The sequence below is a fragment of the Vigna radiata genome, unplaced genomic scaffold (genome assembly GCF_000741045.1).
Source record: "Vigna radiata var. radiata cultivar VC1973A unplaced genomic scaffold, Vradiata_ver6 scaffold_23, whole genome shotgun sequence".
In the NCBI taxonomy this organism is placed as follows: Eukaryota; Viridiplantae; Streptophyta; class Magnoliopsida; order Fabales; family Fabaceae; genus Vigna; species Vigna radiata.
The window spans coordinates 1070623-1085176 of record NW_014541837.1 but is presented as its reverse complement, the minus strand read 5'-3'; the positions used below and the strand labels follow the sequence as shown (position 1 = coordinate 1085176).

General features: G+C 31.8%; 2 protein-coding genes across 4 annotated transcripts; one reads left to right on the top strand and one right to left on the bottom strand.

Moving 5' to 3' along the window:
- Positions 1 to 6563: 6563 nt before the first annotated feature.
- LOC106778569 lies at positions 6564 to 7568 on the top strand. The gene has a single exon (XM_014666538.2). The coding sequence runs from the start codon at positions 6697 to 6699 to the stop codon at positions 7441 to 7443; it is 747 nt and encodes a 248-aa protein (XP_014522024.1). The 5' UTR covers positions 6564 to 6696; the 3' UTR covers positions 7444 to 7568.
- Positions 7569 to 9970: 2402 nt separating this feature from the next.
- On the bottom strand, positions 9971 to 13503 carry LOC106778489 (chaperone protein dnaJ C76, chloroplastic). 3 transcript variants are annotated; one of them, XM_022776232.1, is made up of 10 exons: positions 13454 to 13503; positions 13029 to 13338; positions 12701 to 12829; positions 12487 to 12616; positions 12175 to 12295; positions 11429 to 11510; positions 10919 to 10972; positions 10611 to 10649; positions 10375 to 10474; positions 10108 to 10238 (listed from the first exon to the last, which is right to left on the bottom strand). In XM_022776232.1, exons 1-10 carry the CDS (start codon positions 13486 to 13488, stop codon positions 10108 to 10110), a joined length of 1131 nt encoding a protein of 376 aa, XP_022631953.1. In that variant the 5' UTR covers positions 13489 to 13503. The 3 variants fall into 3 exon arrangements, with proteins under 3 accessions (XP_014521945.2, XP_022631953.1, XP_022631954.1); XM_014666459.2 differs by lacking the exon at positions 13454 to 13503 and having other exon boundaries at positions 9971 to 10238; positions 13029 to 13373; XM_022776233.1 differs by lacking the exons at positions 10108 to 10238; positions 13454 to 13503 and having other exon boundaries at positions 10389 to 10474; positions 10563 to 10649; positions 13029 to 13373.
- Between the last annotated feature and the right edge of the window lie 1051 nt (positions 13504 to 14554).

Here is a 14554-nt window from a genome sequence, read left to right as displayed (position 1 = left end):
TACTTTTTATTTTACAAGTGTGACAAATTGGAAAATAAATCATACAATCTGAAAAGCTGCAAAAAGAAAAGGGTTTCGTTATTTTGACACCCAATTTTTGACACATATTTGACACTGTCAGGTGTCAACGTCCAATTGGGTAGTTTGTATTGTTTTTTTTAAAAAAAAAATTTTGGCCTGCAAAATGAAAAGGGTTTCAGACAATTTGGGTTCCAATTCTATCCTTGGCCTGTTTCATTAGTTTTGTGTGACAGATTTCGTTCTCTCTCACATTTGCTCCTCTGCCTTCGTCCTCTTCCTTGCGGTATGCGGTTCTACTGGAGTTTTCGTGCTCTCCAGTGCCTTCTTGTTGCATATCCCGTTGTCTCAGTTTTGCTGAAATGGCAAGTTTCGGAATGAACCTTCGTTGGACCAAGGTAAATGCCTTCTCCCATTGTAGGTTTTGGTATTGGGTTTTAGGTTTGGGTATTGGGGTTCTTGTCGTTTCTTGCACACGCTATGGGTTTTTGTTATTTGTTTTGGTGTTTTCATTTGAGTTATTTTCTTTTGAACAGTTGGAATATGCAACAATGAAGAAGGTGCAATGTCGCCAAATGCACCGAGTGGAATGTCCAACAACCAATCACAGCTGAAGACTTATGTTAGGATTGGTTCAAGAAGGCTTTTTAAGAGCCAAGCACTTAGGACACCATACACCGGAAATGTAGTAGTTAGAAAGAAAAAAGACTAATTATTGTATTAGACTTGAGTGTTAGGACAAGAAAAAGATGTTGTAATTAAACCTATTTGGTTCAATATATAGAACATCCATGTTTGGTTCAATACATTTATGTAATTGGAAATAAAATGTGTCTTTTATTGAAGTGCTTTATAATTTGATTTCCAAGTAATAATGTTTGTGGAAAAAAATGAATTAATGGTTGTGATTTGATGAATATAGTTGAATTTGTGAAGATAATGGTGGTAAAGTGTGCAATGTAATTGTTTACGAGTGCTACTCAGGTTATGGACAACTTGTTTAACACCCAAAATCACCCGTGGTCCCCCACGTTACCACAGGTGGTTCCTTCAGTACAACAGGATGTCCAAAACAGGAATATGGCTCGCGTAATCGATTACAAGCCTATTGTAATCGATTACAAGAGTTTTTTATGTGGCAAATTTCATTGAACTTCACCAAGGTTCGTGTCATCACCCTGGGTGGACCCCTCCTACATCATGGGGTTTCCCAAGCATCACATCCAACCATAGACTCACACTTATACAAAAAACAAGTCAAGTTGTCTTAAAAAACACCCAAAATCACCTGTGGTTCCCCACGTTACCACAGGTGGTTCCTTCAGTACAACAGGGTGTCCAAAACGGGAATATGGTTCGCGTAATTGATTACAAGCCTCTTGTAAACGATTACAAGAGTGTTTTATATGGCAGATTTCATTGAACTTCACCAAGGTTCATGTCATCACCCTGGGTGGACCCCTTTTACATCATGGGGTTTCCCAAGCATCACATCCAAGCCTACACTCACACTTATACCAAAAACCAGTCAAGTTGTCTTCAAAAACACTCAAAATTCCCTGTGGTCCCCCACGTTACCACAGGTGGTTCATTCAGTGCAAAAGGATGTCCAAAATAGAAAAAAGGCTCGGGTAAACGATTACCAACCTCTTGTAAACGATTACAAGGGTCTTTTTTGCTGCACAGATTGCAGTACTTGGCCTTAATTGCTATGGAACTTTCATACATTGCACATAACAAAAACTTGGACATCAATCATCAATCAATAATCATTTCTACATTGCACATAAGCAATCTTGAAATCAATCATCTTATTGCAATAACAATTTGTACAATGTCTTCAAAAATATAAAACAATCTTATTCCAATAAGAAGTTGTACAATGTCTTCATATATATAAAACGAAAAGTACACTGACTTCATATAAAAAGTACACTTTCATGACAACTATCCTATCAAAACAAACTAAACTACACTACATTTTTACACTGGACAACTATCCTACAACAATCCATAGACCTCTAGCGCATCCAGTAGTCTTATGTTCTCGTCGTCCAGGATCCATTCATGTACATATCGCTTTCTGATTGCAAGCAATTCCTCCTGAAATGAAAATATTATACTTGTCATATCAACCAAATCATCAAAAAATAATGAAAAGATTGTTATTACTTACCAAAAAAATGCAACTAAATAAAAGACCAAAACTTTAACTTACCTTTGGGATTCCGGAAGCCATTGCAACTGCACAAAAAATGAAAACACGAAAGAGACCAAAAAAATCAATGGTGGCTTAGGGTTCACAAAACACAAAATGAATAAATAACACCAAAGAGAACAATGCGAGAAGGGGACAAAATGATACAGAAAGAGAACCCACACAATGCGAGAAGGGGACGAAATGACAAAACACACACACACAACGCCAAAGCCACCCAAAAAGGGGATAGATGAAATAGAGCTTACCTTACGAAAGATAGCTTTTTTTTGGGTTGAGATGAGACGAACGGTGCAACAGAGAAACCAAAGGATTGGAGAGATGAAGCAACCGGGAATGGAAAGAGTGATGGGAGACAAGAAGCTTCAGAAACAAAGTGAAAGAGAATAAAAAGGAACCACCAAACGAAATTTCATATCTTCAGAATTCCTATTCTACTCTCGTCAGATTTTAAAAAACCCATTTCCATTTAAAAGAAAAAAACCAATAGAAATTTGACACCTGACCGGTGTCAAATTTGTGTCAAATAAGGGTGTTAAAAACACATTTTCGAAAAGAAAAATAGCTAAATCAGTGTTGGTTGTTGCAATTTGAGTCATCGTTTTCATTGATTTTTGTTACAAATTTCTTTGATAATTTATATTGTGTAATTTACCTTAGTGTTCTTATTGTTCTATTACACTTCCATGGATCATCACACTCAGTTGGTTAAATTCAATCATCTTTATTTTTCACTTCATCCATTATTTTTATTTTCCATCTCCATATTCACTAAAAATTAAAAAAATAAAACAAAAATATTGACTTGTTATCTGACGTGAAAATCCACATCAGGAAACAATTGAATTCATTGATTGTGTGAGTGAAATTAATTAATGCTTTGCTTTGATATTGAAATTTAAAAACGCTAAGTTAAAATTGAAAAACCAGTGTTTTATTAACTATGTGAAGAATAACATTAATATGGAGTTTAGTTATAAAAAAGATTAAGAAATCAATCAAAATTAAATCCTAAAAAAGCAATTATACAATAATTCAGTCTTAACAATATAGTTATAATAGTCTAATTGAGTCTTAACTAATACTTAGATATTTATAGTGTTTTGTGTAACACCCCGACAACTTACAGGGACTGTTGACTGCCCCCACACATCACCACGAGACTTTCCAGTGTGCTTTGTCCTCACTCGCACACTTTCCGAGAAAACTTCCCGGAAGGTCACCCATCCCAGAATTTCTCCAGGCTAAGCACGCTTAACCATGGAGTTCTTATGGATTAGGCTTCCGAAAAGTAAATGCATTTTGGTGATATGGGTAGCCAAATCAATTCCTTTAAGCTATCCTTCAACTGTATAGTCCCATACCTATACAGTCTCCAGATCCCTCTCATTCCGGTGTATGTTCGATTCGTCCATGTGCCCCTTCCACTCGAAGCCTGCCAGGAGCCGCTCTTTGTCCGTGCCCCCTGCACCATGCTTCTTGCACCGGCGATCACTCCCCGCCCTCGTCAGTGCCCGGGTGTCACATTTTGATTTTGATAAATATTATTAGGTTTTGATAGATTAATAATTTCATAAGTTTATAATAATAAAAATAATAATAGATGATATATATGTATTTTTCATCAAGCCCTACCCAGACAAATAAAAGACTATTAGAATACAAACACATAAACAAACAAGTTGATTACTAAAAGAGATTAACCAAATGCAACTATAAAATGGTTTTATGCAAGTAGAATTGAACACATGCTTGAAATAGGCTTTTGGTACAAAAGAATAATGCTTAGAAGATAAAACATAAAACAAAAAATTGAGTGGCCTACGAAGATGTGTCATTATAACATAACTATTAGGGATGACAACGGGTTGGGTCGTACACGGATAGTGCTTACCTGCAACCCGATCTATTGGATAAAAATGTACCCGTCACCCCACCCGTTACCCGTTGAATACCCGTTTAGAAAATATTCGTGAGTATTTTAAAACCCGTGAGTACCCACAGATACCCGCAAAAAAAAAAATATTTTATACATTTTAAAATAAAATTTAAATAAAATTACAATATATATATATATATATATATAATATAAATTAAATTAAATATAAATTAAAATTTAATTTTAATTAAATTTTACCTAATAAAATATAATTTTATTTTATTTTTAATTAAATTTAATTAAAAAATATATAAATTAATTTTTTTTATTATTTTTTACGGGTATCTGGTACCCACAGATCGAGTAGTATACTACTCTTACCTGACCCGTTTAGAAGCGGGTATTAAAATACCCATTACCCGTTATCCGCAGGTAGTAAATATTTGAAGATAGTAACTATCCACAGTGGATTTTACCCGCAGATACCCATACTCGCGGATTTTTTTACCATCCCTTATCAACTCTCATAAAACGTAGACACAAGACGAACAATTTCACACAACTATCAACAATCATGTTTCACAAAATTGAACTAATTGAGGCAAACTAATATGCATTCTATGGAAACATTGAATACTCTCTCGAAAATTCTATAAAATTACTTTAGACTATCTAATAGTTTTTAGTTCTTCTTTGAACAATGCTTCACTTACTGAAATTGTATAAGGAAAGCTTAAAATCTGTATCCTCTTTCGAGAGTTGAAAGTCTTGTATTTTTTGAAAGAGAATTAGATGTGGATTTAAGTTAAATGAAACATTATAAAAGAAGTTTTCATTACATTTTCTTAATATCCCTTTGCACAAAAGTTTTGTAGAAAATGTTAGTCATTAGATCATATCTATTCATGTCTGTTATCCAAATAGCTTTACGACAATTTTTTAAAAGAAATATTCAATTTTCTGTTTTATTACGTAGAGAGGAGGAATGTAAAAAAGAAAATTATGAAAATATTTCAAAGTAAACATATATTAATTATGTTTACAAATTTTCAACGATAAAATAAAAATGAAATATTTCAAAATAAGAAGACTAAAAAATAAGAAAAGTAAAAATAAGAGAACAATATAAATATCATAGTCGGAAACAGAAGTCAAATCTACTCACATTCATATGTCAGTTGTCATAAGTTCACAAATAAGTGAACAAGACTTCACTGATATGCAAAATAAATGAGAGAAGAAAATATTTGATCATGTCCTTCACTGATCCACAAGTTATTTATTTCTCCAACTAACACCTAACAACTAATAAACATTAAAATGTTTCAACCATTTTATATGTTTCTAACCATTTTTTTTTTCCTATTCGTTAAAATAGAATATGTGTGTAACCAATAATGTCCATGTTCACATACTAGTAGTTAATTTTGCAATTGACTCATTAAGACATTTCACATTAATTTAAGAGTGTTGACATGTTGAGAGATATCAAAGTTTATATTAATATTTATTGTTTATGGATAGAGATAAACTATTTACTATGTTAAGTGTGTCTTAAATATTCAAATTTTTCTTTTTTATCACCCTTCCTCCTAAATCTCCCTTTAGTGAGGTTACGTGCAATAACTATCTCGATGTAATAAAGATTTTACAGTTTTAATAATTAATATATATTAAATATAATCATATATTTCTTTATTTCACATATATATTTGTAATTTTTTAAATGATTTTTAGGTTAAAGACAATTTAATTACTTGTTTTAAATTACTTAATATTAGTAATAATTTCTTGTTATTATGATTGTTCGACTTATCAATAATAACTGATTGTCTGATCTCTTATATATATAACTAACAGTCCAATCATGCAATACACTTGTATTATCATATTTTTGTCAAATGATATTTGAACAGAATAATGTCAAGGCATATAAAAAAACAGATAAGTTTACCTGGACAAAAAATTAAAATCACTTTTTAAAACAATTTTGTTCTTTCAATAAATACATTTCATATTAAGACAAATAAACTAATTAATTTGAAAAAAAAATCAATATTTCAGTCTAAGTTTAAAATATCAGTCAATTAATTTGTTTAATTTTAGTTTGATTTTTTTGAAAGAAGTTAAAACTATAGTCACTGTTTGACAGATAAAATATTTAACTCTCATAAAGGAAAGTAAAAAATGAGTGTGAATGAAACATTTGCATTATTGAGAGATGCAGTATTCAAGCTTTATGGGTGTGTTTGATTTCTTCTTTAATTAAAAAAACTACCATTCACACATCTTTGAATTAGAATGACAAGGAATGAGAAAACACCCTCATTATTTTCGTTTTTTAAACATTTGTTTTGAAAATCAATAATAAATAACATTTTTTTTTAAATAATAGTTTTAAAAAACCAAAATCTTTTGAGAAAAGGGATTTAGATATCCAACATTGCAATAAAATGGGAGCTATAAAGTATGGGGCAATCAAGCAATGCCCTTTAGCACTAATATTCTTGATTATTGGTAGTTCTTCTTCTTCCTTTTGTCCCTAAACAACGTTTACTCAGCATTCATTTGAACCAAAGCAATGGATGCAGAACAAGTTCTGAAATTGTTGGATACTTTCTGGTTTCAGACAACAATATTCACCAACAAAACCTCGTCACCTTTTCATGCGACAGCGGACACAACATCTCAGTCCCTTGTGAAAGAAGTGCTTCCTTTTGATTCAAAGCTCATCAGAGTTTCAACCCTGCAACTGAGGTCTCTTAGTGACCAAAACTTGGGGTCAAGTATGGCTGTTTTTACTGATTTTCCATCACCAAATTCTGTCCTCACACCACCGAAGCTGATGCCAATTCTTTCTGGGAAGGAAGTGTTAGATTTTCCACCGGAAAAAGGTAACGGAAAGCATGAAGATGAACAATTAGTGACTACCAAAAAAGTGTGTCACAGTGATAGAAGAAAAAGAAGAAGAAGTTTCAGAAAAGGAAAAGCAACAAGAAGCCTCTCAGACCTTGAGTTCAAGGAGCTAAAAGGGTTTATGGATTTGGGTTTTGTGTTTTCTGAGGAGGACAAAGACTCAAGATTGGTTTCTCTGATTCCAGGGTTGCAAAGGCTAGGAAGAGAAGATACAGAAGAATTGAGTTCACAACATAACATTGATGAAACTGTGATTTGCAGGCCTTATTTGTCAGAAGCTTGGGGTGTTTTAGACCAAAAGAAATATGTGAATCCATTGATAAATTGGAGGGTACCAGTTGTAGGAAATGAGATAGACATGAAGGACAATCTCAGGTTCTGGGCTCATACAGTAGCATCCATTGTAAGATAACAATCAATGAATTTCCTTTTCTGGTGGATGTTCTGAGCACAATCTTGTTTCTTCTGTTTTGAAAATCCTTAGATGTATATGTTTGACTCTGTCTGCAACAATAATACATGCATGTACATTTCCTATGTTATATTTTGTAATTTGTACCCTTTTTTCCTATTTTTCCCATGTGCTGTTTTCATCAGTTTGAGAAATTAAGCAGCACATGATATGAAGAAAAAAGGTACATCTATGGTCCATTTTTCCATCTTTACTTGCAGAGAATTTTCATTTGTTTTTTCTTTTCAACTGCATTGAGACACTATTCATGCTTCTTCAATTATTTGTTTTCTCCTTTCTAGATAACCGAACAACTCAATAGCTTGAACGATAGGTTTTCAATGATGTGGTCGACACAGCCTCACACCAACCCAAGTTGAACAACTGTTGAATAAATGATATTGTTTACAGAAATCATAATTTTTTATATTTATTTGATATTTTTTTTTTTTTATTTTTTAAATGTAAAAATTATTTTTTATATAATGTAGGTGTATGTGAGTTTATTATTAATTTATTGTTTAGAAAAAAAAATATGCTGGGCCTGAGTGATAGAAAGAAGAAGATAGAGGGCCACTAGTAATTATTTAGACTGGAGTGGGTGCAGCCACTTTTAGTATAATGTTGAATTATGTAATGTTAAGATCCATTGTTATGGCACTTTAAGATAAATAAAAACAAAGTCATCTCCACTTTCCATCCACTCATGCAACTCCACTGCCAAATGGGGTCTCATGATTGTATCAGACAATACTCAAAAAGCATTCTTAAACAGGTTAGAGATCAATTTCAACTTTTTTAATCATTGTGTTTCTCGATTTTTCTTATCAAATTGACTTTATGCTACTTTTAAACTAATTTGGGAGTCATCAAATATACAAGCTTTTAATTTAAGCAAGGAATTTTAAAACTATATATACATATACATTGTTTTCAAAGGGTATTTTTAACACTATTTGTATATTTCACTAAAGTTAACACCCTCTAAATATACTTCTTAATTGAATTATACTCCTGAGGATAATTGTTGATGAAAAATTTATAACTAAAATTTGTTAATAAATCTTTATTTATACTATCAATAATTGATTTTTCATCCCAGTTATTATTTTATCTTCATATTCAAAAAGATTAATCTTTTGTGCTTTCTTCTTATGCATTGCGAAAGACAAATTATATGGACATCTTCTAAAAAATAAAATACAAAAAACGTTTATTATCAAATAATTCTCACCATATATTGGATCACCACATTAAGTTTAAGTGATTAATTTTTTTTCTATCAACATTTTAATATTGAGTGTGTCATTTTAAAATTAAGTTTTAAGTGTTTATTTGAAAATCTCCACAAAAAGAAAAATAAAGGAAGAAAAAGAAATCTTATTTTTATCGTGAACAGGAATCTCATAAAAAGATGAACTTTAAATACATACAAATAATAATCTAAAAAAAAATTTAAACTTAATTCAATTTTACAAAATTTTTTATAAAATAAAATTTACATCTAATTATATATTCACTTTATCTATATTTCACGTGAGATCATCAAAATAATATAATGTGTCTAAATTTTATATGCAACCTAGAGTACTTCATATATATATATATATATATATATATATATATATATATATATATATATATATATGAATGAATGTGTATAACGTTAAAAAAGACTATCTGTACCTGCTACGCCAAACTTAATGCGATTAGAGTATTTCAAATTAAAGTTGAAGTTAGACATTGAATAGCATTGGTACTAAATTTTCAAAATATACATTATCGCGGAGCTCCATACATAAAAGTAAAGTATAAAGCGTCTTTTTGTGAGAGCAAAGTATATTCTCTCAAGTATTGCTATGGGCCACAAGATTGGATGCTCTTAGGAGGGTACAATTATGTTAATCATTTTCTCATTATAACATGAAGTTGCTCACTCACTCATACACACATTCAGGTACTTCTTCATTTTATCACACATAACCTCATATAATGTTTATGTTTCGGTCTTGTAATTTGCATTTCATGTTAGTCTTGTTGGATCTATCAAGGAAAAGGTTCACCAAGGATATATAAATACCAATGAGATATGAGTCTAACCATATCAAAACCGATAGTTAGTTTTGGTGACTGGTTCAAACGAGTATAGAGATTGTTGGGAATCCAAGTACGAGTCCAAGTCCCACATTGAATAGAAATGAAAAAGTAGAACACTATATAAAAATAAAAAACCCGTTAACTTACTGTCTTAAAGTTTTTGATAGAGAATGATATCAATTCCTTATATGGTTGAACTCATATTTCATTGGTATTGTGTCTCCCCAATAAACATCCTCTTTGATAGACCAAACAAGTCCGGGGTTGCATAATTGAATCCGTAAAGAGAAGACTCGTTTGCAATAATTTGTGCACACGTGAAAGAATATTCTACAACCATGATTCAAGAAAAGGCTGTTTATGAAAAAAAAGTAAAGGGACTTAGTAATAGTTTTCTTATATAACTATAGTTGCTGCATATACAATCACAGATAGTAGAGTGAGAAAGATCTCATTAGTTTCATGAGAGGCTATAAATGAATTAATTACATGGGGACTAAATTATACACAAGATAAATTAATTTATGTTCATTTTTCCTTGGCAGAGTTTGCTTCTGGGAGTTTAAATGTTGGAGGATTATCAACACCCTTTCTTGAGTATTCCCTCCATCTTCTTGCTGCTGAAGCAGCTCTTCTTGCTCTTTCTTCAACTTCCTCATCTGCAAAAACAATTACCATTTCAAAGACACTTAAAAAGACATAAACACAGATTTCTACAAACCAAATTTTTATAATTAATTTACAATAATTTGAAGTTTATATCCCCTTTGTAGTTTCACATCACATCTCTCCTACCTGAACTTTGGTAGTCTTTTTGTTTGCCCCACAGATTGTCCCAGTATGAATTTTTCTTATCAGAGCCTTCTTGCTTCATCATTCTAAATTTTGCTTTTTCCTGCAAGAAGCACATGAATATTTGATTGTGCTTAAAACTTGATTAGTTTATCACTGGCATTTTAGCTGAGTAAATTAGTCACAGTTACATTATAAAGTGAATCATATTAGCACAATCAGGACTTATGAGTTCTAACCAAGACTTTTGATTGCCTCTTTTCCCATCTGGAACTTGCCTGTCAATAATACATATATATCATGTTAGACAAGTACCATTACAACACTTAATCTGCTTGAAAATTAAGAATTATCAAATTCTGAAAACAAATCTTTCTATCATTTCATGCTACTTTGACCTTTTAATCATTCTGCAGAATATGATTATTGTGACTTGCGACCCAAGAAATCCCCATCAACCCACAAATATCCACCAAACTTAGATAAAAAGATTAGAACAACACCTGTGAACATTTAAACACTCCTGTATTCATTTCTTTATTCTTACCATTCTGAAAACATCAATTGATGCTGTTCCCATTCCTGATAGCATCAGGGCAACCTGCTCATAGAAAACAGTTACAAGATATGTAAAAAGTATAAAACACTTAGATGATCATAAGCATTTGTAATTCCAGAATAAATTTAGGGACTCTAATGCATGCTTATAACATGGATATAATAAAATCACTTACAGGTTTATTGATTTCATATGAAAGTTTAGTGTCTTCTTTCGTTTAAAAAATATTAAGCAGGAGAAAGTAAAGCTTCATGTACTAAAAATAAAGACAAAAATAGAACCATAGGGACTGTAAATGTGGAAGAACGTTGAGGCTATTCTTCAGATGCTCAATTATCAAGAAAACTGTTAAGAAACTCGAAATTGAAAAGTTCAAAAGCATGCACCAAAAAAAGAAGTAATGATTTTGCTTGTTTTGAAGAGGTAATGAAATTATCTTAGAGATTGTTAAAGCAAAAAAGTCTGGAAGACTTATACACTATATAACTAAGGATTTACATTGACTCGTTCGACACGGCGCATTTCATCTTCAAGTAATGATAGTTGTGCAGCAGATGTCCAATGAATGCAGCTAACAGGGCTGAAATTAAGAAAACAAAGGTTAAGTTAGATCGATTATAGCAATCTCTGAGCAGATATTATTGTGATAGCAAAGGTTCTAAATCTCAAGTATCTACCGCTGATAAGAAAGTAAAATTAACATCTCAGTGGATTGTGTCTGTATAGCTATACAATACTGCACACAATTCTTAAGTTATATAATAAAAAAGGGCAATTGAATGAAAGGACTATTAGAAAGTGGGGTGGAGGTGTGTTGGAAGTCCCACATCGACTAAAGATAAGGTTAAATTATAATATATAAGTGAAGTATAAACTTCACCTTAAAATTTGGTTGTGTAGAGTTGAATTAGACTTAAAACTCACTTTCTACTAAGTTCTTTTCTCAGAACAGTGGTAGGCATTTTAAGACATGTCAAATTATATTAACCAACCTTCAACATTTTATGGTTCCTTTTGATCATTTAGAGATATTCTTTTACCCTTTAATAGTATGAAAGTCAAGATCACCACCAGAAATACATCTTGAAAAGATACTAACAGTAAAAGTGAAATCCAAGTCTACTCTTAGAAGCAAAGCTCGGTAATATTTCAGAGATGAATTAAGGTTCATTATACTTGTTCTATAATCAGATTAAATGTGTCAGTGCATATATAAGTAATAAATGTAGGAAACTTAGAGATACCAACTGTCAATCGCCTGTTGGACTAATTCAGGGTTCCCACATTGGTTGAATGCTCTGGCTCTTCCAAAGTCCTCTTCAATTTCAAACACATCAGGGGCTACATTTGCACAGTTTTTGCAGCCTGTAAAAGGGTTTGCAGCATACTTATATAAGATGCTTTTTAACTGCTCACTGCAAAACTTACAAGCATAAATGGTATCCACAATGGTGTATCAATTCAGGAAAAAGAATAAAGCATATTATTTTAAGCAATTAGAACAAAGGAAATTAGATGTCAGTATTAAGGTAATAATTTTAGCATGGAGAGATTACCTATGCAGCTGAACTCATCAACAAAGGCATGATCCCTTGGGCTTGAATCATCGAGGAAAGGATTGATTGAAGTTAAAGAATAGCCATGAATTTCATCATAAATCCTGCGCTGGATGGGATCACTTAGCACCTGCACTGCAATAGTCAATTTCCAATAAAAGCACAGACAAAACCCCCAAAGCTTAAACCTTTAGAAACATAAAATGGAACAAACCGTGTACACTTCATTAATGAACATGCAGAAATTTGTTGTCTCAGGATCATTGCCACTCAAGTCAGGGTGGCAAGATTTCATGCAATTGTAGTATGCCTTCTTGATCTGCTCTGGTGAGGCATCAGGAAGCTAGAAAAGCAGACCAACCACATCTTAATTATACATAACATTTGACAAACATTCAGATCATGGCTAATGATTACAGTAAGCTAAAAAACTTATAGACTTTTCCATCTTAGAAATACTTCCTAACTCATATTATATGTGCACATGTTTGAATACTTTAAGCAGAAAGTAAAGAGAAGGAAGTGAGAGTTTGAAGCATCACCAGACCCAGAACTGCATAATAGTCATCTGCAATAGTATCAGTGGGAGAAACTGAATCTTCAGCTGTAACTCTTACTCTGCCAGACCCTCTTCGCTTACAACTTTGTGTCACAAAAGTGCAATGACTTGGAGTCTTCACCAGCATCCGCCATGAGCCTCTTGAACACAAATTCAATGATGGGTTGTGGATTTTCAGTGCCTCCATACACACTGGAGACAATAACTGAGCCATAATTCCAAACCAAACTCCCCTCAGAAGAACCTTGTTCCAATCAATATGTGTGAACTTCGGTTGCTGCAGTTGTAAAATACTGGAAACAATCTCAGCCATAAATATTACTATCATTATTATTATATTAAAAAAAAATACTGTAGTTGAACAGACAAATATTTTGGTTAATTATACAATTTATTTGAAAATTATACATTTTAACTTTTTGAGGAAGAAAATTTGCTGACATGTCACTATAACAGCCACAAGACACACTCAGAATCTGAACAAACGTAAGATGAATATAGCAAGTACGGAAAATGAGGCAATGTTTCCAGAAAAAAAGAAAGCGGCAATGGGCCTTTAATGCTTTTTGATTTGAATAGCCCGGCCCATTTGGATGATCCATTGCAGCTTGGTCAATTACAAATTTAGTTTATGATAGGCAAAGCAAAGTTTAAGTTGATAAGTAAATATTAATTAAGTAAATGTTACCTAAATAAATAAAGCATAATTTTTTAAAAATTAAATAAATACTATTTGTGATATTTGTAAAGTAAAAGTTTAATATAGATTAATGTGTGTCATATTGGATGAAATGAAGCGGGATTAACTTTTAAATTGGACTCCAATATATTTTTAGTTTTAAGTTTTTTCATTTTATTGAAATGCTTTATCCAAATATTCATGCCAAACTGCGAATTGCTATCGTGCACGCATGGTTAACCTGTTTTGTTGCTTGAAGCAAAAGATTGCATGCAACTAATATTTTGACTGGAGTATTTTCATTTAAGGCATGAATACAAAAAGAAATATCTGATTTAAGGTTGAAGCTTGTTTGCAAGAAAGAAATTTCATATCGAAAAATAGACAAAATTTTTGTCCTTCAACGACTGTCATAATTATAAATAATTTGGAAATGTGATAACATAAGTAATGTTTACAAATATTTTGTTGGGTTTTATAAATATTTATTTAGGCCAAATTATTACATTTTCTTTTTATCAGCAGTTATACTCATTATAATTATTGTATACACTTGAGAATTAAACTGTAAAATAATTCTAGAGGGTTTAATTGATTCCTTTCATAATCTTCTATTTATAATAATAAATTGATATAAGAGTACATGATAATTAGAGTAACCTAGACACAATATAAACATGATAATTAGAGTAACCTAGACACAATATAATCATGATAATTAGAGTAACCTAGACACAATATAATCATGATAATTAGAGCAACCCTAGACACAATATAATCATGATAAATAGGATAAATATCCTAACACTCCCCCTCAAGCTGGAGCATAC

Coding starts and splice junctions, on each gene's coding strand:
- LOC106778569 (XM_014666538.2), top strand. CDS start 6,697: ATGGATGCAGAACAAGTTCTGAAATTGTTGGATACTTTCTGGTTTCAG.
- LOC106778489 (XM_022776232.1), bottom strand. CDS start 13,488: ATGTCAGCAAATTTTCTTCCTCAAAAAGTTAAAAT. Junction 12,296..12,486: donor TGATGAGTTCAGCTGCATAG/GTAATCTCTCCA, acceptor ACCCTTTTACAG/GCTGCAAAAACTGTGCAAAT. Junction 10,239..10,374: donor AAAAGACTACCAAAGTTCAG/GTAGGAGAGATG, acceptor TTGTTTTTGCAG/ATGAGGAAGTTGAAGAAAGA.